This window comes from Marmota flaviventris, chromosome 4 (assembly GCF_047511675.1).
Source record: "Marmota flaviventris isolate mMarFla1 chromosome 4, mMarFla1.hap1, whole genome shotgun sequence".
Classification (NCBI taxonomy): Eukaryota; Metazoa; Chordata; class Mammalia; order Rodentia; family Sciuridae; genus Marmota; species Marmota flaviventris.
Genome location: NC_092501.1, coordinates 129,175,545 through 129,200,213, shown reverse-complemented (window position 1 = coordinate 129,200,213; position 24,669 = coordinate 129,175,545). Strand labels below are relative to the sequence as shown.

The 24,669-nt window shown below is 39.2% G+C and overlaps 1 protein-coding gene and 1 non-coding gene across 4 annotated transcripts in view; one reads left to right on the top strand and one right to left on the bottom strand.

Annotated features, from left to right (window-relative positions):
• Nucleotides 1–24,669, top strand: part of Cab39l (calcium binding protein 39 like) — a 128,005-nt gene that overhangs the window by 91,080 nt on the left and 12,256 nt on the right. For all 3 annotated transcript variants that reach the window (XM_071611515.1, XM_027928860.2, XM_027928859.2), the window contains 4 exons: nucleotides 1,083–1,251; nucleotides 10,686–10,745; nucleotides 11,608–11,673; nucleotides 19,179–19,322. In XM_071611515.1, coding sequence (XP_071467616.1) covers nucleotides 1,083–1,251; nucleotides 10,686–10,745; nucleotides 11,608–11,673; nucleotides 19,179–19,322 — 439 coding nt within the window. The remainder of the gene's footprint in view (nucleotides 1–1,082; nucleotides 1,252–10,685; nucleotides 10,746–11,607; nucleotides 11,674–19,178; nucleotides 19,323–24,669) is intronic.
• Trnaa-ugc (transfer RNA alanine (anticodon UGC)) lies at nucleotides 15,442–15,514 on the bottom strand. Its single transcript has one exon. It is a non-coding gene; the product is annotated as a tRNA-Ala (tRNA).

The following is a 24,669-nucleotide window of genomic DNA, read 5'->3' as shown; positions in this document are numbered from 1 at the left end:
ACTCCTGCTGCTTTACAATACATCTCCACCAGCAGTCAGGGCAGCGTTTCCCTCCACCCCTCCCTCAGTGCTGGCCTTAAACCCAGGATACCTCATGCTTACTCGGCAGGTATTTGACCACTGAGCTACACCCTCAGCCCTGGAGCCATTTTTTTCTTTCTTTTTTTTTTTTTCTTTGTACCAGGGATTGAACCCAGAGGCACTTAATCACTGAGCCACATTATAGCCCTTTTTATTTTATTTAGAGATAGGGTCTAACTAAATTGCTAAGGCTGGCTTTGAATCCTCCTGCCTCAGCCTCCCAAGCTGCTGGGATTACAGGTGTGTGCCACCACACCTATCCAGAGCCATCTTTTTAAAGCTTAGGTTAGGCTGTGTTCATTTCTTGCTTTAAACTCTCCAAAGGCTTAAAACCAAATCACATGTAAAGTCATCACACTTAAACCCAAATTATACCTTAGTTTACAAACCATGCTAGGCTCTGACCTTGCCCTTCTCTCCTCTCTTGCCTCGCATAATACTGCTCACTACTATTATTACCTCCATTCCACCACTCTGGCCATATTTCTTCTCTAACTCACCAATCTTGTTCTTGCCTTGGAGACTTTACAGAATTGTCTGGACCACCTTGACCCTTCACTTCAATCTGAAGTAAAACTTAAGAAATCACTCACAATTTAAGTAGTCTCACTCTATAGTATTGCTTTATTTACCATCTTCTGTTTTCACAGCACTCTATAATATTGCCTTATTTATCATCTTCCGTTTCTTATGTATATATGAAATTATCTTTACATTGGTTATGTTCTATCTCGTCCCTCCATACACATTCTCACTAAAATATGAAGGTTATCATGGCAGTGACCTTGCCCTGTTTACTAACATATCCCCAGTGTCTAGAATAGTGCCAGGCACATAGCAGATAGTCCATGGGTAATGAATGAATCCTGTTTGAATGAACTGTGACAAATGGCATCAGTGTTCCCATGGGCAGCAGTATGAAATGGTCTGTTGAACATCATTGATATTATTTTGTTAATGGGGTAACAGAGTTCTCCGTTTCTCTCTTCATTGTGCTTTAGGTATGAAGCTCCACAGATTGCCTTACGTTGTGGGATTATGCTGAGAGAATGTATTCGACATGAACCACTTGCCAAAATCATCCTCTTTTCTAACCAATTCAGAGATTTCTTCAAGTATGTGGAGTTGTCAACATTTGATATTGCTTCAGATGCCTTTGCTACTTTTAAGGTAATTGGGTTTTTCCAGAATCTGCTAGGTTATTCAAAATCAGTTGGTCTCTGAAGAAGCGATTTTTTTTTTTTTTTTTTTTTTTTGAGATATTGGGATGGAACCCAGAAGAAGTGCTATGCCACTGAGCTATACCCCAGTCCTTTCTTTTTTAAAATTTTTATTTATTTATTTATTTATTTATTTTGAGACAGGGTCTTGCTAAGTTGCTGAGGTTGGCCTCAAAGGTTGGCCTCAAACTTGTGATCCTTGTGCCTTAGCCTCCTGAATAGTTGGAATGACAGCGTGAGCCACCATGTCCAGTTGAGTCAATTTAATTTTAAAAAGCAAAAAGTTTTGTTCTTTAGACCTAACTGTAGTCAACAGACGGTATATAACGTGGATCACAAGAGGCGTCAATAAATAAAATACAGTCTAGAGGCCAAAGTGTCACAAGCTCATATGGAATGAACTCTAACATGTACAGTTAAGTAATAAAAGGAACATGTAGTACTCTGTCTAGCATCTTGGGGTGCATATGCACAGAACACCTCGTAGGAGACAACAACAGAAGCTACTTCCAGGGAGAGATATTGGATGGGAAAGGAGATGGAGAATTACATCTCAGAATAGGAAGGACATCATATTATTTTATCAGTGTAATTTTTAAATTTCCATAGGGTAAAGTATTAATAAATTATATTAGCATTTTGAAAACATGACTGGTCATATATATATATATATATATATATATATATATTTGTATTTTGACAGCATGATTATAATCACCTATATTTTATCATCTATTATCTACTTTGTCATTATGAGGGAAATATATTTCATCTAGGATAATTTTTTAATTTAAAAAAATATAATTATGGTATAATATACATAAAATTTATCATTTTAACCATATTGTATTGTATAGTTTAGTAGGGGTGCAGTATATGCGTATTGCTGAGCATCTACTCTCCAGAATATTTTCATCTCACAAAATTAGAACTCGTCTTCATACCTGTTAAACAACTCCCCATTTCCCCCACATTCCAGCCCTGCAACCATTCTGCTTTGTTTCTATGTGTTTTATCATCAAAAAGATATCCAAAGCCAGGCATGGTGGTGCACGCCTGTAATACCAGCAGCTTGGGAGGCTGAGGCAGGAGGATACGGAGTTCAAAGCCAGCTTTAGCAACTTAGTGAGGCCTAAGCAACTCAGTGAGACCCTGACTCTAAATAAAATACAAAATACGGCTGGGGATGTGGTTAAGTGGTCAAGTGCCCCTGAGTTCAATCCCCTGTACCCCCACCCACCAAAAAAGGAAAAAGATGTCCAGGAAGCATTATCAGAAAATAGTATAGCTAATTTGTGAACAAACACCAGAACTTAACACATTCAATGAGTGATGTTACCCTCAAGATTTCTACTTTAGAAAACTATTTGTTTATGCTTATAATCCTGTCACTGTTTAATATATTTTGGTATCAGTGGATATGGCATGTTCCTTCTGCTGTAGTGGAAAATTTTTACCCTTTGAGAACAGATAAAGAGTTTTGGAAACAAAAAGCTATTGGACATCCAGGTCAGTGTATAAAGCAGGCAGTCAACTAGAACTACTTTTTGTTTTGTTTTGTAATAACAATAACTAAATTGCTTAAGGCCTTGCTAAATTACTAAGGCTGGCTTTGAACTTATGATCCTTCTGCCTCAGCCTCCTGAGCTGCTGGGATGACAGGCATGTGCCACTGCACCCAGCTAATAATCATAATTATAAAAATAAACTTTAAGATGATTAAACTAGAGTTTGATTTTCTTCAGTGTCTACCAAATTAGTTCTGAAGGCCAGTTCAGAAGAGAAATTTAAAAAATAATATTAGCAATGTAAAGGCATCGTTAAAAAAATAGGCTTTCAGGCTAAATATAAAGTAGATAAAACTCATATAAATATATCTATTCAGATTGATTTCTTTAAACACATTTCAGGAATTTGTCATCTTATATTATTTGAAGGTATATTTCTACTTTTCTAGAATACAAATATATAACTTAAAAATTTATTATATCCCACGTATGACTTATTTTCTTTATATTATTTTAAGTAGATTATTTCAATAATATTGATATTGTCCATATTCTAATATTAATACATATTTTGAAAGCTGACTATGACTGGATGCAAATAGTTCTTTATTTTAATAGCTTTCTGGAGCTAAAAAAAGGGGAATGCAGTGGTTTGCAGTGCTTGAAAACTATCCATGATCTGCAGACCAGGAATTGACTGATCCTGTTTAAGAAAGGATCTTAAATCTGTTAGGAAAGTGTTTTAGCTCACATGGTCACAAATGGGAGAGTGTGTCCAAAAGCAGAAAAAGTCAATAAGCGCCAGAGATTTAAATGGAGCAGAAGGAAAGGGAGACCTAAGGAGAAGAAGTTGCTGGGGGAGGGAAGGGATGGAGTGTGAACTGCAGGGAGGCGCAGGGAGCCAGCCAGCTGCGGTGAGCTTGCAACAATGGTAAGGGAACTTGGAGTCTGGTTCAGGGGGAGCCACGCCTGGCAGCATCCTAGGACCTAGTCTTAGGAACATCCAAGATATCCCTGGAAATGCAATGAGATGAGGGAGAGTGAACTGATAAGAACTCCAGGTGGGGAGAATACAATTTAAGGATGAGGGAGACTATTAGGAGGCCACGTGAGTGGATTAGGGTAGATTCCAAGACATGCTTAAGCGATCAACAGCTGGTTGTTACAGCAGCCTAGAAGGAGGGGGGGACCCAGTTAACTGCAGCACTTTTGTCACCACAAATGGGTGTGCAGTGTGAACTGCCTGAGACTGCAGAAGAAAGAAGCTACAGTACCAATGTTCCCCCAAAGCCTTCCATAAACACAGCCAACCTCATCCAGATGGGGATTGAAGGAAGACTTGCCAGAGCCTGCCTGCTCAAGGTCCACACGTCTCTTTGTCCAGCCTGCTCGCCCCTTAGACTCTGCCTGAGCAGAGTGCTGAGGATAGAAGAGCCTGTGCAAGAAGCCTTGTGGAGTGAAAGCATAAAAGGGAAGAAGGAGCATTTCAAAAAACCCGGTTCACATGTATGAGAACTGGTTGCCAAAGGAGGGAGATGCCAGAAGACCAAAGAAAGAGGCAGATCCAGGACTGCACAGAGTGCAATTTATTAGAGACTTACAAACAGGCCAGGACTGGTGCTCACCCTGTAATCCAGCAGCCTGGGAAGCTGAGGCAGGAGGATTGCAAGTTCCAGGCCAGCCTCAGCAACTTAGTGAGACCCTGTCTCAAAATAAAAAGCAAAAAGGGCTGGAGATGTAGCTCAGTGGTTAAGTGACCTGGGTGCAATCTCCAGTATGAAAGAAAGAAAGAAAGGAAGACAGACCTACAGACAGAAGTATGTCTTGGGTGGCAGCAAGAAAGGAAGATCCCCACTCCCCAAAGCAGGAGGAAGGAGTTTACATGCTAAGCTAGACAAAAGTGGGCCACAGCCAACTGGAATGTACCTGGCCTTTCTCAAAACCTGTGAACATGTCAAACATCAGTTAAGAAACAATCCAGCCATCAGTGGCCAGCACAAATGCTCAGTTATCTGAATGACTTTGTTTAAACCTATAGGGTTTGGGATATATGCCAGGGTCACCTGGCAGGCAAGAGGGCAATTATGACCAAAATGTCTGCAGCTATGTTTGGAGCCCTCCAAAGAGGTTAAAGTAAAGGAGCATGAGTGAAGACGAAGATGTAGAGTAAGGAAAAACTGGAAAGAGTGGCAAAGAGTGAGGGAAGGAAGAAAAAGAAAGGGAAAAGCCAAAGAGTATCGGGGAGTGCTGTGAAACCCCACGAGCAGCTCAGTCTCCCTAGCATAATAAACGGTGTGCTGTGGCTGCAGATGAGCTGCTAGAAGGGTAAATCCAGAGCACACGGTGAGGCAGGCCTCAGTTCCATCAAATATGAAGAAGGACATTTAATATAAAGGATGATTCTGTTTATTTCTAGCAAAATGCCTGTGCCTAAGGAAATAAGGATGTGTTTTCTAATAATAGATATTGTAGTTCCATTTTTTCCTCCTTTTTTATCAGATGACTCTGCTGTCATGGAAACAAGTTAGTTCCCTTCTTAAAAAACTGTAACTAAAACTTAATTACAAACAGAACAAATTCTCACGGACAGGAAAAGTAGATGAATATTTTTTTAGTTATAGATGGACACAATACCATTATTTTATTTATTTATTTTTATGCGGTGCTGAGGATAGAACCCAGTGCCTCACACATGCTAGGCAAGTTCTCTACCATTGAGCTACACCCCAACCCCTGAATATCTGTTTTTTAAACTATCCCCAAAGATTTTTCAGTGTTTAATAGGATAAAATGTACTTAGGGCTGGGGGTTAGCTCAGTGGTAGAGTGCTTACCTAACATGAATGAGGCCCTGGGTTCTGTCCCTAACACAGCAAAAATAAATAAAAGAACAAAACATACTTGACAATAATTTTTTTTTTTTTTTTTTTTTTGAGATAGGTCTCACTAAGTTGCTGAGGTTAGCTTTGAACTTGCAATCCACCTGCCTCAGCCTTCCAAGGCACAAGATTACAGATATGCACCACTATGCCCAGCCTAGATAATAACTTCTTGCTATCTTATATTCAGCCCAAATTAATTTTCAATAATATTAAATCACAAATATAAATTAGATGTTTATATTTCAGCCTATTTTCCATTGAACGTAAGTCAACCTTGAAAATTTAAACCATAAAAAGTTTTCCAGCACACTACCAATATCAAAAACACCAATTTTCTATACTTTACCAAAATGCTGTGGTTAATGTGACAATGACTATGTCACTATTTTTTTTTTTTTTTAAGTAGCTGGTTTCAAAAGGTTTTGTTTACTTGGTTGGTTGAATGGATTTACTTTTGGCTTTGGTCTTGGTTTTTTTAACCTATTAAGACTCACTTTTTTTCATTTTGCTGCAAAATAACTTGCCCAGTTTAATAGTTAATGTTTTCACATTGTTAATTTATATTTTTCTTATGGTACTGTTTACAACATAGTCCTTTCACTAAAAAACATTCCTTACAATCATCCTTTCCTTTAAGAACCTATGTAACTGAAGTGTTTTGAATTCCATCTCGCTCTGTCACTTGATCAGCTGTATGTCCTTGAGCAAGTTAGTTAACCTTTGAGTTTCATTTCCCTCCTCTGTGAAATGAATAAATAATCCCTGCCTTACAGAGTTGTTGGAAAGATTAGAACTAACATGTGTCAAGTTCCCGGCACAATCCCAGTGGTTTGTAAGTCCTCAATAATGGCAACTGCCACTGGCTCATCAGCCTCACATCCCTGCAGTTCAGTTATCTCTTGTCATGCCACCCCAAGGTTCTCCCAAGTGGGATTCACCAAAAAAATCAGTATCAGATTTTTTTAGCACAATAGTTATACTACACAAAATTTAGCCCTGTCAGACCAGAATTATTTGGAGGTGGGAAGAAAGAATACTGTTTCAAACATTTTTAAAAATTTTTAAATTCTTTAAAGTTTGACTTTCTTCCTTTGCAGTGTTCTGCTTTTTCCTGCTTGGGCAGGATCCTAGCTAGTCTTTTGTGGGTCTTCCCCCCAGCTCAGTTATATGAATTATATTTATCTAGTATCATGTGTACATAGCATATATACATATATATGTATGAATCCTCCAGTTTTTTTAATTTTATTTTATTTGTTTATTTATATGTATATATTTTTTGGACAAAATATCTTTATTTTTATGTGGTGATGAGGATCAAACCCATCACACGTGCTAAGCAAGCGCTCTACCACTGAGCCACAACCCCAACCCTAAATTCTCCAGTTTTATGCATACATCTGCTAAATGCTAGGAGAATTCTACTCTGTCATATTATATTTGCCTGTTACTGGATTTTTAAGTTATTTCTTTTTTTTTGGCTTTGAAATTTGAAGATTGTGGTTGTAAAGGAACTCCTTGATTCCTCTTTCTTTGGGATAATACTTATGCATAATGACTGTTCCAGCAGCAGCGATCTGATGCAGCTGTGGGGGAACCCGGTCCTCTTCTTGAGTTTAACAAGTGGAGAGTTCCTCTGGCTACACCATCCACAGCGTCTGTGCAGCCCCTCAGGATTACTTCTTCTACCACTAGTCAGCTCAGAAAATCCCTGATACTGTTCACAGGACTCTAACAAAATGAGGGGAGGATAACTGAAATTATCCTAGGAACCCCTGTAGAGGGTTTCCCCATTCTCTAGTTCCAGAACAGAATGCTCTGGTCCAATGGAGAAAAAAGGACCAACATTTTCAGACACATGTAAAGGTTAAATTGTGTAATGATGAGTGGTAGGAAACTAAGAGCTGGTCTCACCATTTTGAATTGAAAAATTGTTAAACCATGAAATTATCACTTCATATCCGTTAGAGCAGGTATTACAAAAAAGATGAAAGAAAAGGAAATCTTTGCAAAATTTTGGTAGACAATGTAAATTAGGCCACCATTAAGGAAAAGAGTAAGAAGCTAATTGTTATTACTGTATTCATGTAATTATTGTTTTAATATAAAAAAGAATCACCATGTGATTCAGCATTCCCATTCCTGACTATATATCCAAAGAAAATGAAATCATTATGTTGAAGAAATGCAGCATTATTTAAGATATCCAAGATTATGGAATTAACCTAAGTGTCCACCAATGGATGAAGGGATTAAAAAAAAAAATGGTACATACACATAATGGAATACTACTCAGCCATAAAAAAGAAAATCTTGTCATTTGTGACATGAATGAACCTGGAGGACATTATCTTAAATGAAATTAAGTTGGGCACAAAATGGCACCTAGTATGATCTCATTTGTATACGAGATCTAAAAAAGCTGAACTCAGAAGTAGAAAGTAGAATGGTGATTACTAGGGACTGGGGAGATGTTGATCAGAAATACAAAATTTCGATTAGATAAGAGGAATAATTCCAAAGATCTACGGTACGACATGGCAACTACAGTTAATAACAACTGACTGTGGTGAGAAAAACCACTGAGTAGATTTTAAATGATCTTACCACAGAATAACTATGCAAGGTAACCTTATGCTAATTAGCTTAACTGGGCCAAGTGTTCGCTTTCTGTAGCTGTGACAAAAATACCTGAGATAAACAACTTAAAGTTTATTCATTTTGAATCACGATTTCATAAGTGGCAGTCCATGCTCAGCGCCTGGACCCCAGAACGCCCTGACTGACAGGCGCCTGGCGGAGGAGCCTGCCCCGCTCCGCTCCCCGCGGCTGGGAGCGCAGGCGGGGGCGGGGCGGGCTCCCAGCGGCCCCTCCAGGGCAGTTCAGGTGACTTCAGCTGACTAGGCCCCGCCTCTTAAAGGTGCCGCCACCTGCAAACTTCCCCCAACTCCCTATAGCTCCATAGGCCACCAAGCCTCCAAAACATGACTTTGGGCGTCATTTAAGATCCAAACCAACGGCTGGGGGTGATTCCCAAAGCTACCACCCCACCCCCCCATCTCCCAAATCATAACAAGCCTTTCCATAGTGTATACATATTTCAGAACATCCTGTTGTACACAAAAATATATTTGTCAGTTTTTGAAAAACCTACCAAATTAAGGGGAAATGCTTTAAAAGTTTTATTTTTCTTATTAAAAATAGGTGTTTGGGGGCTGAGATTGTAGCTCAGTGGTAGAGCGCTTACCTTGCATGCACAAGGCCCTGGATTAGATCCCCAGCCCCACATAACAATAAATAAATGAAAATAAAGATATTATGTCCATCTACAACTAAAAAATAATAATAATAATAGGTGTGTTTGCCAGTCGCGGTGGCACACGTCTGTAATTCCAGCGGCTCTGGAGGCTGAGGCAGGAAGATAGCCAGTTCAAAGCCAGCCTCAGAAACTTAGCAAGGCCCCAAGAACTAAGTGAGACCCTGTGTCTAAATAAAATACAAAAAGGGCTGGGGATGTTAATCTCCCTGGATTCAGTCACCAGTACCAAAAAAAAAAAAAAAATGGGGTTTGCCGGATTTGCTGCCTGCCTTTTCCCTGTGAGGTTGCTGTGTATCTTCCATGTGCTCCATGAGGAAGTTTTAATTAAATATGTATTAAAATATAAGACTTTATGTTGGAAAACTTTTAAATTCTTATTTTTTGTTTGTTTGTTTGTTTTGGGTTTTTTTGTTTTAATTAAATTCAGCACAGTACGGGAATATTTAGCCTCTAAGCTATAAAAGGGATTAGGTGAGGCTTGTTTTTTTGTTTTTTTTTTTTTGGTACTGGGGATTGAACCCAGCGGGGCTTAACACTGAGCCACATCCCAGCCCTTTTTATATTTTATTTAGAGACAGGGTCACACTGAGTTACTTAGGGCTTTGCTAAATTGCTGAAGCTGGCTTTGAACTCACAATCCTTCCTCAGCTTCCCTAGCCACTGGGATCACAGATGTGGGCCACTGTGCCGGGCCACAAGGCTTATTTTTCTTTCAATATGAAGGTGCAATAAAGATATAATTTAGGTGTGAGATGAGACAGACTGCTTTTGTGCAGTTTTCTGCAAGTTTATGTCTGTAATAGGATAGGGCAGTTGTGTGACTCCTTGACTTTCACTAAGCCTGATGGCCATTCACCTGAGAGCAGCACAGACTGAGATGACACTGTTAAATGTCATTCCTATGCTTCCCAGAGTCTGAGGCACCTCTGTTTAAAAGTGGTTTGAAAAAAAAAAAAAATGAAAGGTTCACATACTTGAAAACCTGTTACATTAATTTGTGAGAGAAGGCTTTAAACCAATCCACATACTTGTTTTTTAAAAAAATAACATCCATGGGCTGAGGTTGTGGCTCAGTGGTAGAGCGCTTGCTTAGCACGTGTGAGGTACTGGGTTCGATTTCAGTATTGCACATAAGTAAATAAAGGTCCATCAACAACTAAAAAAAATTTTTTTTGGAGGCTGAGGCGGGGGAGGATCACATGAACTCAGTCAGTTCAAGGCCCATGTGGACAACATACCAAGATACTGTCTTTAAAAAAGAAAAAAAGATTATTACTAAGGACATTAGTTATAAGTTGTGGCACACACTTGTAACCCCTGTGATTCAGATATGGAAATGGGAGGATCGCCAAGTTCATGGCCAGCCTCAGCAAATTAGGAGACACTGCTTTATCAGTTAAATTATTTCTATGATAAATCTAACAAAATACAAATTTAAAACACTGTATTTAATACTAGGTATTTTACTTGTTGCTTTTAATCTGAAGCAAACTGGTCTTTCACATCTTAAGTAGGAGTAAAAGCATTTTGTAAATGAAGAAGTTTTTGCAACTTTTACATTTATTTCAAACGAATGAAATTATCAAGCCTTAGGGAAAATGCTGATTTTAAATTTAATCAATTGTTGAATTTATTAGCCTTAATAATTTTGTTTCACTTGGTTATTTTCTTTCTAGGATTTACTAACCAGACACAAAGTGTTGGTAGCAGACTTCTTAGAACAGAATTATGACACTGTAAGTACAAATCATTTTTAAGACTTAACCTCTCTCTGTCTTCTCTTTCTCCCTCCTAGATCTTTGAACATCACCCTTATTTATCATTCATAAGTGACATCAACCACACTCAACCATACTCCTGGTTGATTTATGGAAAACTGAGGTTGCTAGGGAGTCAGGAATTTTTCATTGTTTACATTTCTTCCTTTTGTACTCTGGGGCTCCAAGGAATGATCACTGCCTGCCTGCTTTGATCTTAAATTAAGAAAACACAGGAGCTGGGGGTATAGCTCAGTAGCAGAGCAATTGCCTACCATGACTGAGGTCCTTGGTTCCATCCCCCAAACACACACACACACACACACACACACACACAATTATCTTCTTATTCTTCTTTTTTTTTTTTTTTTTTTTTGGTACTTGGGATTGAACTCAGGGGCACTCAACCACTGAGCCACATCCCCAGCCCTATTTTGTATTTTATTTAGAGACAGGGGCTCACTGAATTGCTTAGCACCTTGCTGTTGCTGAGGCTGGCTGGGGACCCATAGCTACCAATAGATTTCTATTAAATTAGTTACCTTGCAACTTTGAACAGATTTTTTTTTTATCAAAATTATTTATTGGGAGGACTCAAATTTTTCCAATCTTTGACTCAATTTCGGATTTGCAGAACTAAGATAAAACAGAAAAGTGTGTCTCCTGTGTTACTTGAGGTCATTCCCTCAGTGGAAGGGAAGGGTGATGAAATGTGGACGTAGTGAGGGCCCTGGCTAAGTACACAGAACTACAAAGCACTGCTGCCTCCTGAAAAGAGAGAGCCTAACGTGGAGAACACACTGCTGCTGTGACATTCTAAAATTTATTTTCTTTTCCTTAGATTTTTGAAGACTATGAGAAATTGCTTCAGTCTGAGAATTATGTGACTAAGAGACAATCTTTAAAGGTAATATCAAATTTCTTTTAAGTTAGTCCCTACAAGTTGATCTTACTAGCAAGTGATATCTATTAGTGGACAAACAAATGTCAAAAAAATAAAAGTATCCACTGTTTTCTTGTAATTTTGGAGGTATGTTTTATGGTATGACTGTACTTTGGGGGCAAAATTATGTAAGGATCCCACTTCAAATACCTTTTGGGAAGTGACAATATAAATAATAATAAGTGCATGCTAAAATAGAATTGGGAATATTTCTGCTAAGAAAGACAACCAAACCTAATTTAAAAGAACCACAGTTCTCTCTTAGGGCATATTTTCCAGAGGTGAAAAGAAACTACTTTTAGAGTGAAGACAGGAGTAAATGTCATGAGGAAAACTCAGGAGGCTCCTGAAGATCTCTGTCCGTGCATCCTGAAGCAGAATAGGCAGAAAGAGATGATCCTCTGTCTCTCTTGCAGCTTGCCATAAACTAGACTTATAGAAGTATTTTGCAGGAAAGAGGAGAGAAATAAAAGTATCAGTGCCAAAACATAACACACAAATTCAGAAAATTCAGTTGATAAATTCTCAGAAATACTTTTCTTTTACAGAGGGAAAACACATGTTTACTATGAAGTGAAGTTTATAAAATGAAATGTTATGGGGCTTCAGTTTTAGACAAGGCATTTATCTCCCAGATTTGCAACATATTTTCCTAAGGAAAATGTGTGTGTAAAATATATATATATATATATATATATATAATGTGTATACATATAGTGTTTACATTATATATGTGTGTGTGTGTGTGTGTATATATATATATATATATATAATTTTTTTAAAAAACATATTTCATTGCCAGGTCCTTCCCTGAACATTCTAGTCAGCCAGCCAGTGTTCACTGTAGTTCATCTCATTTCAAATACCTCCACCTCTGAACATGATGTGCTCATATTACATTTACAACAAAGTTTCTGAAATATGAAACATGGTCATTCCCTAAGAATTAAAAGAATAATATTTTTAAAAATCAGCTGGCTCGGTGGTGGAGCACTTGTCTTGCATGCACAAGGCCCTGGCTTGGATCCCTACACTGAAAAAATAAACAAAACCCACCTCCAACAAACTCTTTTTTTTTTTTTTGGAAGTGATGCATGTTTATTTGCCTCGACTGTGGATGCAGCACAGGCTGTGCACAAATTCAAACACATCAGCTGCATATAGTTTTTTCTACGCATGTAATTTTTTAAAAAATTTTTATATTTTAGTTGATAGACCTTAATTTTATATATTTACATGTGGTGCTGGGTCGAACCCAGTACCTCACACATGCCAGGCAAGTGCGCTACTGCTAAGCCCCAGCCCCAGCCCCCCTCCCCGCCCCTCCAACAAACTCTTATGTGAGAAGACTACGTGATCGAATGCATCAGACTTTGCTGTCCTAAAAATCCGCAAGGATTACACTGGAACAATCTGGAAAGAGTTTTTAAAATGATGTTGTTGGCTAGAAAAGAAAATAAGGTCAACCCCCAATAAATCACTTTGTGGGATGAACTCTCAGGATAGCGGGTATAAGGGAGGTGAGAGGACATTCAGTCAGCCAACCAGTATTTGGCTGCATACATTCTAGACATGTGGTGTTAGCTGAGAACAGCGCGTGGACCTCACATTCTACTGGGAAAGGACAGACAGTAGACAGATACATGCAAGATTTTCATGTGACTTTAAGTATTAAGAAAAATTAAACAGAGTCAGGGGGCTTGTTAAAGTAGAATTTGGAATATTTCTGCTAAGAAAGGAAAACCAACCTAGGACAACTTAAATAGAAACCACAATCCCATCCTAGGGGATACTTTTTAAGAGATAAAAAGAAAATGACACTCCAATAGCTGGAGTGTCAGCAAGGCCTCTCCAGTAACTTGACTTTTGAGCTAAGGCCTAAATTTGTGAAAAATTAAAATGACTGAATCAGGTGTGGGTGGCACGTGCCTATAATTCAGGGACTCCCCAGGCTGAGGCAGGAGGATCGCAAGTTCAAGGCCAGCCTCAGCAATTTAGCAAGGCTCTAAGCAACACAGTGATACCCTATCTCAAAATAAAAAAATTTAAAAAGGGGGCTGGGGATGTGGCTCAGTGGTTGAGTGCTCCTGGGTTCAATCCCTGGTACCAAAAAAAAAAAAAAAAAAAAAATCCCTCTGTGCCCTTTCCTTGTGTGCCCTTGCTGCTCCAGCTTTCCTCATTATCAGGCAGGTCACTCCCCGCTCCCCCATCCCATCAGTCAGCACTCTTTATTGAGTCTCCCCATACAAGGTGATCCACCTAGAGAAGAAATCCCACAGGTGTGCTGCTGTCTATGCTGGAGCTTATAGTAATGAGGCTGACCTGAGCAACCCACCTCCAGGTAGAGGCAGTGAGCTCAGCACCATTCTCTGCCTCGAGAGAGCAGACGAATAGAAGGATCTAATCCTGTTGCCACAGCTGCGTATCTAAGGAACAGAAACCTTTATTTTGTATTTTTTTGTACTTGGGATGGAACCAAGGGGTGCTTAACCACTGAACCACATCCTCAGCCTATTTTTATATTTTATTTTGGAGGCAGGGTCTCACTGAGTTACTGAGGGCCTTGCTAAGTTCCTGAGGCTGGCTTTGAACTTGTGATCTTCCTGCCTCAGCCTCCTGAGCTGCTGGGATGACAGGCCTGTGCCACCGTGCCTGGCTTAGAATTCTTTATTTGTGAAGGGCCTACAATGACAGTCGAATGAGGAGAGCTTGTCCATGTTGCAAGAGATAGTGGTCCTGGAGGGGAGGCGGAAAGTGGAAGGTTAAGCAGAAGTGACAGTTCTCTAAAGAGCAGCACACCGGAAATTGCTCATCAGTTTTCCAGATCCCTCCTAAAGGAAGGGGGAAGTCTGTCAGGTGCTCGACCAACGTAGAAAGGAAGAAGACTGAAGGCCACACTCTGTAGAATCTATCCTTGTACTGTTATCGGGATTTACGAGAACTTGAACAGAACTTTTGCTGTGATCCTGCCTCTGGAACCTGAGGCAAAGTCACAAAGCTGACAGATTCTTTTTTTCCCTAATCATCTCCCTTCTGGACCATCTTCTTGCCTTTTCTTTCCCACTGTCTTATCATCCCTCCCACTCATGACCTGTGTCCCCATTGCCGTCCCTCTCTTCTCTGGCTGTCTTGAGCCCTTGTCCTCTTCCCCTGTTCATATTTATGAAGTGGCAGAGCCTCACTCTTGGTAAGTGTGGACTCTTTTTCCTGGTGCTGGGGATCAAACCCAGAGCCTCATGCTTGCCAGACAAGTGCTCTCCCATTGAGTTCCACCTCTAGCTCAGAACTGTAGACATTTGTGAAACAAATCAAATGAAATTGGACAAGAAAATATTCCTAGTCATTATCCCCACAGTTCAGTCTATGGAAGGACTGATTTATTCTAAATAAATATTTGGGACTGGGGTATGAGACCTGTTCCTACCAACATGCATTTGCATTTAAAAAAATAGAAACCTGTCAATCCAGTGAACTTGTGATTGGTACAGGCAAACACCTGAGGGGTACAAGGGCAAGCGAAAAGTTCTCCATCCTCACTGTCATGTGCTTCCTACCACCTGGCTCCTGCTGGCCACCCCCCTTCCCCTTTCCTGCCTTTCTCCTGCTGGGATCAGGAGCAGACCTCTTGCCCCTAGTACTGAAATTTCTTGAAACTCTCTCCTATCAGTTTGGGTTTGTACTTACTGACAACTACCTTGGTCACCTCTTTTTTTTTTTTTTTTTTTTTTTTTTTGGTGGTGCTGGGGATTGAACCCAGGGCCTTGTGCATGCAAGGCAAGCACTCTACCAACTGAGCTATATCCCCAGCCCCCTTGGTCACCTCTTGAGGCATCTTTTCTGTTCTTCATTAATCTTTTGAGACCCACCACATTGTCTGCTTTTCCCGGCTAAAATCCATTACAGTTAGCTGTCACGCATTGGATTTACAACATAGTGAAACTGAACTCCAGCTGGGACAAAAGGGAAACAAAAAATCCCTGACAATAGGTAGATATAGCCTCTGTAAGAATGCAGAAACCCTTACAATGGTTACTTCATGAAGGTTGGCTTTTTTGGAAGGCAAGGTTATAGGCAGAGATGTTGCTAAAATGGTCTTCTATCTCCCTGTTCAAGGGAACAGAAAAGTAGACGACTGTGGAAGGGCTTCACCCACAAACAGTGAGCTCATTAAACATTGTTTGTGCTTTTCTCTGATAGAAAAATGTTGCCTGAGAGCTCTGCTGGAGCGATCTTGATTTTTCCTTTTGGGAATTAGATCTGCAGGAGCTGTAGATTCTGTTCTGACATAACCATATTGACATATATGGAATCTGTAAGATTTTGTACATAGACATTCTATAGTTAGTTGTAAGAGACGAGAAGCTAGATTATACTAAATTTTGTAAGTAATAAACTGGTTTAAGCACTAGGCGATTATCTGATTTCAAAGTAGTTTCCACCTTCTGCCTTTGGTTAATCGTATTCTAAAATTTCCTAGACTGTCTTAGGGTGCTTAGAGTCTTGGTGTCAATAAGAAGTAATTAACAGAGAAATTCCTTTCCCTCATGTGACAGAGCTTAGGAATTTATTTCTTCTTCAGAGGCCTGGCATTTAATTACTAGCAAGAAAGATTATAATTCAGAAGAAGCTTGATGGAATTTTTGGCTCTGGTCAATTTCATTAAAATATTAAGTTAAAAAAAACCTCAAGTTACACTTGCATGGTTTTACTGCTACGTCGTGTGCTAAATATGAAAATTAAATGAATAAAATGTGAGTTTTTTTCCACTTACTTAGTACAGTATTGCTTTATAATGTTTTGTGTTATAATGGAATGCTGCATTTTGTCATTGTTGGTATAGTTAATATTGTGTCTATCATATACAATATTCTAACACTCTAGGCAGGTTCTCAAATAGCACAACAGTAAGAGACAAAGTTAGTACAAAGAGAAACAAATAAGGAGCAGAGAGGAAGGTGATGGAGGAGACTCAGCTAGTCCTGGAGAGTGGGTGTGGTTTGGACAGGGAGACAGGAGGTAAAGGTAAATTTCTGGAGAGAACTTGAGCAGGGGATGCAGTGTGTGGTGGCTCATGCCTACATTCTCAACGACTTGGGAGGCTGAGGCAAGATCACAAGTTTGAGGTCAGCCTGGGCAACTTAGGTAGATCATCTCAAAATGAAAAATAATAATAATAATAAAAAGAGTATGGATGTAGCTCAGTGGTAAAGCATTCTGGATTTGCTTTCACCACCATAAAAAAAAAAAAAAAACTTTTTTTTTTTTTTTTTTTTTGGTTTTGTTTTTTTGGGTGTCTTGTTTTTTTTTTTTGTTTTGTTTTGTTTTTTTGAGCAAGGGGAGAGAAGCCATGGAAGCAGAAGAATGAGGAAAGCTGAGCAAGGGCATTGAGAAAAAGAAGCAGGAGAAATGACTCGTGATCCCCTCAGGCTGTGGATGCCATTCGATTATGCACAGCTGACTTTCTGAAAGATTACTTTGATCTAATGTGATGGGACTGATGGGGAGAGCACCTGCTGTTGGAAAAGTCCAGATGAAAGAGGTAGTGAGGGTTTGAATGAGGAAACTGGCAGGGAAAATGGAATGAAGGGTATTCAAAAGACATCCTTTAAAAGCAAAAAAAAAAGGAGATCTCAGGCATGATTTGATGTGAGAAGGAGAAAGGATAAAGAAAGGAGCTGAGGAGGACTTTAGCTCTCTGCCCTAGGGGACTGGTAGGTCCCATTGTCATTAACAAGGAGAGGAGAGGGAATTGGTATTAGCAATGTTAACTGTGTGAGAGACCAGCAAGATGCCCGAGGGACCGTGTAAGGGGCTGCTAGAATGTAGATCCGGGATACATCTTCCTCCATGTTATAGTTATACCCATGGGTGCAGTTGAAACTGTTGGCAGATAAAAGGCAAGAGCCAGTGTGCACTCTGGAAACTTCCTACATACATAGTGCAGATGGCGGGGGAGCAAGTGGAAGAGTCGGCATGGAAACAAGCTGCTAAGCTAAGAAGCCAGAAGAATGCAGTAACCTTGAAACCAGGAGCAAAGAAAGTTTCCACAAGTGTCCTTAGCTTTAGATGCTGTGGGGAAACCAAGAATGAAGATTACCATCTATAGCCGCTATTCCAAATGCATGAGAATAACTGACCAACTAATATGCAACAGTGGTCATTCTTTTTTCAGATTTAACATTATTTTTGTGCACAAAATATAACTTTCAGGTGTGTAGTTCTTATTTGTTAAATAGACAAATGATGAATCATTAGCAAGGTAGTTGTGTACTGGCAGACACACACACACACACACACACATAAGTTTACAGGTCTGAAATTCTGTTGTGATAGACAACTAACCCCGAGTTTAATGTATTCTCCTTGGATCCAGCATTTCTATGACCACCTTTAGGAAATGCTATCACTATAGTGAAAACAAAAGTTTCTGAGATGGAGCAACAATGCATCCAGCAATTTGCTAGAGGGTCTTCTGTTTTCACTTTGGGCATTTCCATTTTGTTTCAGGGAAATGTTGCATTTTGGAAACTATTAACTTTCCACCATTAGATGTTTTGCTTTACTTTTTTGTAAAAACTTGCTGCACTTTAAAAGCTTGATATGGATTTAGGGTCCATGACTTATCTTTCTAGTTTTATATCAGGTTTTATAATAGATGTTAAGGGGAGGGTAACAGTCGCTTAACATAAAACTATCTTTCTGCTAAAGTACTTGAGTACATTTATTCAGGAAAAGGAGGGATAATTGTAGAGTTTTGGTTTTTCCTGTCCTGCTGGACTGCCTAGGAGCAATACATTATTGGGAAGCAAGCTGATTAAAGTAATTGACGAAAATAAATTTATTTCTGGCTATCTCTTGGTAAGCTGCAGCAATGACTGGCTGGAAATGAAACTATAAGAACATTATGATGAGGAACCAATGCCTGGGAAAAGGATTTATTTTCCTATGCTTTGTAACTTTCTGAACTCTGTAGAAATGTAGCTATATCACTCGATTGCTTGGCCAATTAACTGCTGCCTAAACTATAACCTTGTAGGCTTAGTCCTTAGAACTATCACTCTTAGAGAGATAAATTCAAGTCATCTTGTCACCACACTCTGCTGCCTGTGGTGAAGGCCACCTGATGACAATACTTGCAGGTGTGTTACCCGTTTTTGTCCTGCACCTGTGAAATACTTATCGTAAATTCCCTGTGCATGGTCTTTGGTCACATAGGCCAAGAATTCAAACCCACCAATGTTGTGATGGTTAAAAAAGGATGTCAAATTTCCTATTAAAGCCACGTGTAACCTCAGCTTAGGACACAGAACTTCAGACTGATGTAAATAGCCTGAGTTCTTAACTCAGTCTCTTGCAGAGCATGATTTCCATAACATTTATACTTTGTTTTTCAGTGAGAGCAAGTAAGGTGTATTTGAATAAGAGGACTGTTAGATGGATGATAACGTTGGCTTTGTGTTTTCTCACAGCTGCTCGGTGAACTGATCCTGGACCGCCACAACTTTGCCATTATGACCAAGTACATCAGCAAGCCAGAGAACCTGAAGTTGATGATGAACCTCCTTCGAGATAAAAGTCCCAACATTCAGTTTGAAGCCTTTCATGTCTTTAAGGTACAGTGTCAACTACAGAAATAATGTTGTGGGGATTTTTTCCCCCCAGCTTCAAACAAGAAGCTCCTTCTTTTTATTTTCCTTCCTTTATTCTTGCAAGAAAATTAAATAGGCAGTTTTTTTGTTTTGTTTTGCATGATTTAGATGAGATTTTAGAACTATTTTAATGAATGCCTATTTAACTAAAAGGTTTGCTGACTAATCCATACCTCTAAATATTTTCTTTTTAAAAAATATTGATCAATTGCATTCTCTCATTAGTCGAATGGCATAAAATCATTACTTGGGTGCTTCAATGAGGGAAATTTGCCTCAGAAATTAAACATGCATTATAAATTCAGAGAAGTTTCATGGCCACATCAAACTTCAGAGGACCTGCCACCCAGTGCCTGGAGTAAAATTAAACAATCATTTTCAAGTTAAAAACCACTGGGGAATAAATGAGCTTCATCCCTCCTGGTGAGAGTCTCTCCGGTACTCACCAAAAATCTCACAGAAAATCCAATGAAGCTAGGCCTTTATGTAGGTCCTTGTTACCACATTCTGGACCTCTGTGCTTTCTCTCTTAAGACAAAGCCTCATCTTCTTCTTCCCCACTGAAAACATAGATGATAACATTTCCCAAAAGTGATATGTTCATCACTTTTACATTTAAGTACAGCCAGAATAAGTAGACCCAAATTATAAACGGTAATGCCAATAAAATATACACATGTGTGCACGCATTAGATGGGAGAAACCTACTCTGTAATCCCACTCTCCTAATTTAACTACTCTAAGCACTTTAGTAAATTTTATTTTCCCATGCACATGTTTAAGAGCTTTTTTTTTTTTGGTTGTTTGTTGGTTTTGGTTTTGTTTTTGTTTTTTTTTGTACTGGGGATTGAACTCAGAGGCACTTGACCACTGAGCCACATCCCAGCCCTATTTTGTATTTTAAAACAGGGTCTCACTGAGTTGCTTAGTGCCTCACCATTGATGAGGCTGGCTTTGAACTCAAAATCCTCCTGCCTCAGCCTCCCGAGCAGTTGGGATTACAGGCGTGCACCACCACACCCAACTTGAGGGCATTTTTTTCTAGCCGTAATCACATTGTACAAACATTTCATATACTAATTTTATCACTTAATGCTATAAGTAAACACTTTCATTATTGTTATTATAGTTTTTAGAGCCAGTAGTTTTATGAACATCATGGTTTATAACTGGGTGTATTTGTTCTAGTGGACTTAAACAGTCCTGGGTCATTGATATTCAGGTTATTTCCATATTTTACTACAGTATTGCTGCAGTGCACATTTTATGCATCCAACTAGCTTTTTCCACATATAAGAATTATTTTCTCATGTTAGACATCTAGGAAAGGATTAAGGGTTCAAAAAGTTTCAGGATTTGTTTTGTCTCTCTAATATATATTAATTTGTAAGTCAATAAATGGGAGAAATGGCAGTTTATAAAGTAAGTGTTCCTTTGAGCAGTAAAAAAAATGATGTAGTCAGTCTTTCAGCCACTATATATTTATTGTCCAAAAGGCCATTAGAGTAATTCAGAGCCTAAGTTTATAAGTTCCTTTTGGAATCCTACAACTTGATAAACTCATTTTAAACTCTTTATGGTGGAAATAGCATAATTTTGAAGAACGAGGTAGGAGACTCCATCCTGCCAGATAGTAAGGTCTGAGATGTGACTAACGCTCAGAAACTTTTGATTAGTTGGAAGAAGCCAACATTAAAAAGAAGTAATTTACTTAAAGTTTGAAAACATGGAAAACAATACTGTATATGGAGTTACACATATGCAGTTATAGTCAAAAATTATGTGTGGAATGACACCAAATTCAGGACAGCAGGCATGTCAGGAGAGGGGTAGGGAAGAGCATGAGTGATATTATGGAGAAGCATTCAACAGCTTTCAATATTTTGATTAAAAGGCAAGCATGGCAAAAATGTTCGACTTGCACAGACCTGCTGGTGGAGACATGCGGTCTGATAGGTTATCCCCTGTATTCTTTTTGTGTTAGAATTATCTCATTAAAAGTAAAGAAATGGGATGAAATAAAAACAGTGCTGTAGGACTGGGAAGTGCCATGCGTTATGAAGTGATAGACTTTCTTGGGAATCATTGACTGTAGGGGTTGTAGGAAGCTGTGTGTGGTCACGCCATTCGGCTTCCACAGAAGTGTACTCTATCATTGGAGATGAGAACAAGCTGCATATAATTTTGTTTAAAAATTCAGTGTTATAGAAGGATTCAGTGGGCGGCAAAATAAAAATAACCTGCTTCAGTCCACAGATCAGAATTTGGATCATCTAATCAGTGGACAGAATAGGTACATTTAAAAATACTTGACCACTTGTTTACTTGTGTGTGTATAAATTGGGCCTACTCTGGACCCCAAATATGTTCCTTCCAACTGAAGTATGAAGTTGATTGTTTACTTCCCAAAAATAATATTTTGCTGTTTAGAAAAAAAGTAACAGCCAAGTCCTAGAATGTTTTTTCACAGTTCTTTATTATAGTTTTTCCCTCAAAGCTCCTTCTGGGGCTGGGGATGTGGCTCAAGCGGTAGCGCGCTCGCCTGGCATGCGTGCGGCCCGGGGTCGATCCTCAGCACCACATGCAAACAAAGATGTTGTGTCCGCCGAAAACTAAAAAAAAAAAAATAAATATTAAAAAAAAAAAAAAAAAAAGCTCCTTCTGTATAGGGGCAGAAAGTATGGAACACTGTAATGCAGATCCTTTGCCATATGATTAGTGGCTCATTTTTATTAGCTTGCTGATAAGATCAGTATCTCCACTGAGATCATATTTCGTGTTTCCTAGAATTGATCAGCAGAAGGTATGTGTGATAGAAAAGCTCTGGATGCAAGTCAAGAGTACTGGGTCTTTGTTGTGGCTCAGTTGCTAGCAATGACTTTGGATATATTCATCTGGATCGGTTTCCTTCCTTGCAAAACAGAAGGGCTAAATCTAAAGTTTAGTTCCAAGATGCTAGGTCATAAGACCACCTGTGTCTCTGTGGTCCTAGTTCTCCCAGAAATGAACTTAGAAACAGCTATTGGCTGGCTTTCCCCCTCCAAAGGGCCATGTTGGTACTTCCCACCAAACCACGTAAGGAGGTGGTCTGTGGCATCCGGCTCACACCTAGAGCTGCTGGAACTCAGGCATGCCCAGTGCCAAAAAATGGTCCTCAGTGTACTCCTGTCACTCATCCAGCACTTGACCACAACAGCCATTTCCATGAAAACAAGAAGCTCTGCTCCAGCTTCTTAAAGTTGGGGTTGGGGTTGTGGCTCAGTGGTAGAGCGCTTGCCTAGCACATGTGAGGCAAGGGGTTCGATCCTCAGCACCACACAAAAATAAATAAATAAAAATACAAAAGCCAGCCGGACACAGTGGCACACGCCTATGATCCCAGCAGCTCAGGAGGCTGAGGCAGGAAGATGGCGAGTTCAAAGCCAGCCTCAGCAAAATCAAGGCACTAAGCAACTCAGTGAGACCCTGTCTCTAAGTAAAATACAAAATAGTCCAAGTGCCCCTGAGTTCAATCCCTAGTATCCCCCACCCAAAAAGAAAGAATGATCCTAGAATGATAATGCTTTCCATGTGGTCTTTTTGCAAAGAATGCAAAATATAGATTAATCTGGTGAAGGAGTAACCATGAATTGCTCATTTCCTTAGGAATTGACTTTCTAGCAGACCAGCTGCTCTGGCTGTGATAAACCAGATCTAAGTCTACTTGTGGGGAAGTAGTTGAGATTCGGTAAATTTAGGAATAGACTATGACTTAATAATCATTTTCCCCCAGATTGTACCAGGTCATTAAACAGTGCAAAGCATAGTAGTGTCCATCTGTCCCAGCTCTTCAGGCTGGGACGGGAGGATGGCTTGAGCTCAAGAGTTTGGGACCAGCCTGAGCCGCATAGAAAGACCCTGTCTCAAAAAAGAAGTTTTTGCATCAACTTAATGTTTCATCAACAACTTTTAAATAGTGTAGAATAGCCAGCTTTATCAGGTCCTCATTTAATCTTATTTTATTTTGCCCCTTGTGCTTATTTAACAAACAGGCAGGGGAGAAAAGTGAAAACCTATAATTAAGACCTCACTTTGCATTTCTATTTTTAAATATACGTTCTTTAAAAAATTCATAAAATAGGAATTGAAGGCATAGTTCAGTGGTAGTGTGCTTACCGAGCATTGCCTATATTTTATAATTGTGAATACTATCCAAAATAAGAAGAATTTTTTTTTTCCTTTGGTACTGGAGATTGAGCCCAGGGCCTCACATGCTAGGCAGCATTCCACCACTGAGCTACACCCACAGCACTAGAAAAAAAATTTAAGTTGCTTTTCCATATAATTTTGGAATAAATATATAGCTTCCTATGTAATTTCCACAACTGTGTGAAATTTATAGATCCTCCAGACTTGAATTCCAAAATATCAAAGCAATTGCAGTAACAACAGTGTAACTAACAATTTAACGTTCTGGAGTTTCCAGTGCACTTTGCCCTGACAAAACGGCCTATACTCCTCATCCCATCTTGAAGTCAGGTAGGTGGAGCACCCTCGCTTTTTGGCTGAGGAAACTGAGAGACCTTTTATAGTATTACTAAAAGAAGTAACAGTACAGTCTTTCTTTGGTCAGAGGATAATATCATTTTTCTAACATATTATCCAATATTATCATGTTATATTATTTTTTAAATCATTTTTAGTTGTGGATAAACCTTTATTTATTTATATATGGCACTGAGAATCAAACCCAGTGCCTAACCCAAGCTAGGCAAGCATTCTACCACCGAGCTACAACTCCAGCCCTATTATGTTATGTTATTTAGATTTTCTCACTTTGCATTGGTATCTACATAATGAAGGAAAAATCATTTTTATCATTGAACACAATTGGAAATAATAAGCAAAAAATATCTTTTCAGCCAAAATAAAACTTTGAAATAAAGTAAAAAAGGGTTCTTAGGGTTTGTTTTGCGTGGTACTGGGAATTAAACACAGGGCCTTGAAAACACTAAGCATGTACTCTACCACTGAACACATTCCCAGCTAGCTACTGGGTTTGTTTGTTTATTGGTACTGGGGATGGAACCCAAGAACACTTTACTACTGAGCTACGTCCTCACCCCTTTAATTTTTTTTTTTTTTTTTTTTTTGAGACAGGGTTTTGCTAACTTGCCTAAACTAGCCTCAAATCCCCTGCCTCGGCATCCCAAGTACTGGGATTATAGGAATGTACCACTACACCCAGCCAAGTTATTGGGTTTAAATTTGATAGCAAATGTTTAGGAAAGCTTACTGCTTGGTTGTAGAGGCAAACATCCCTACACAAACC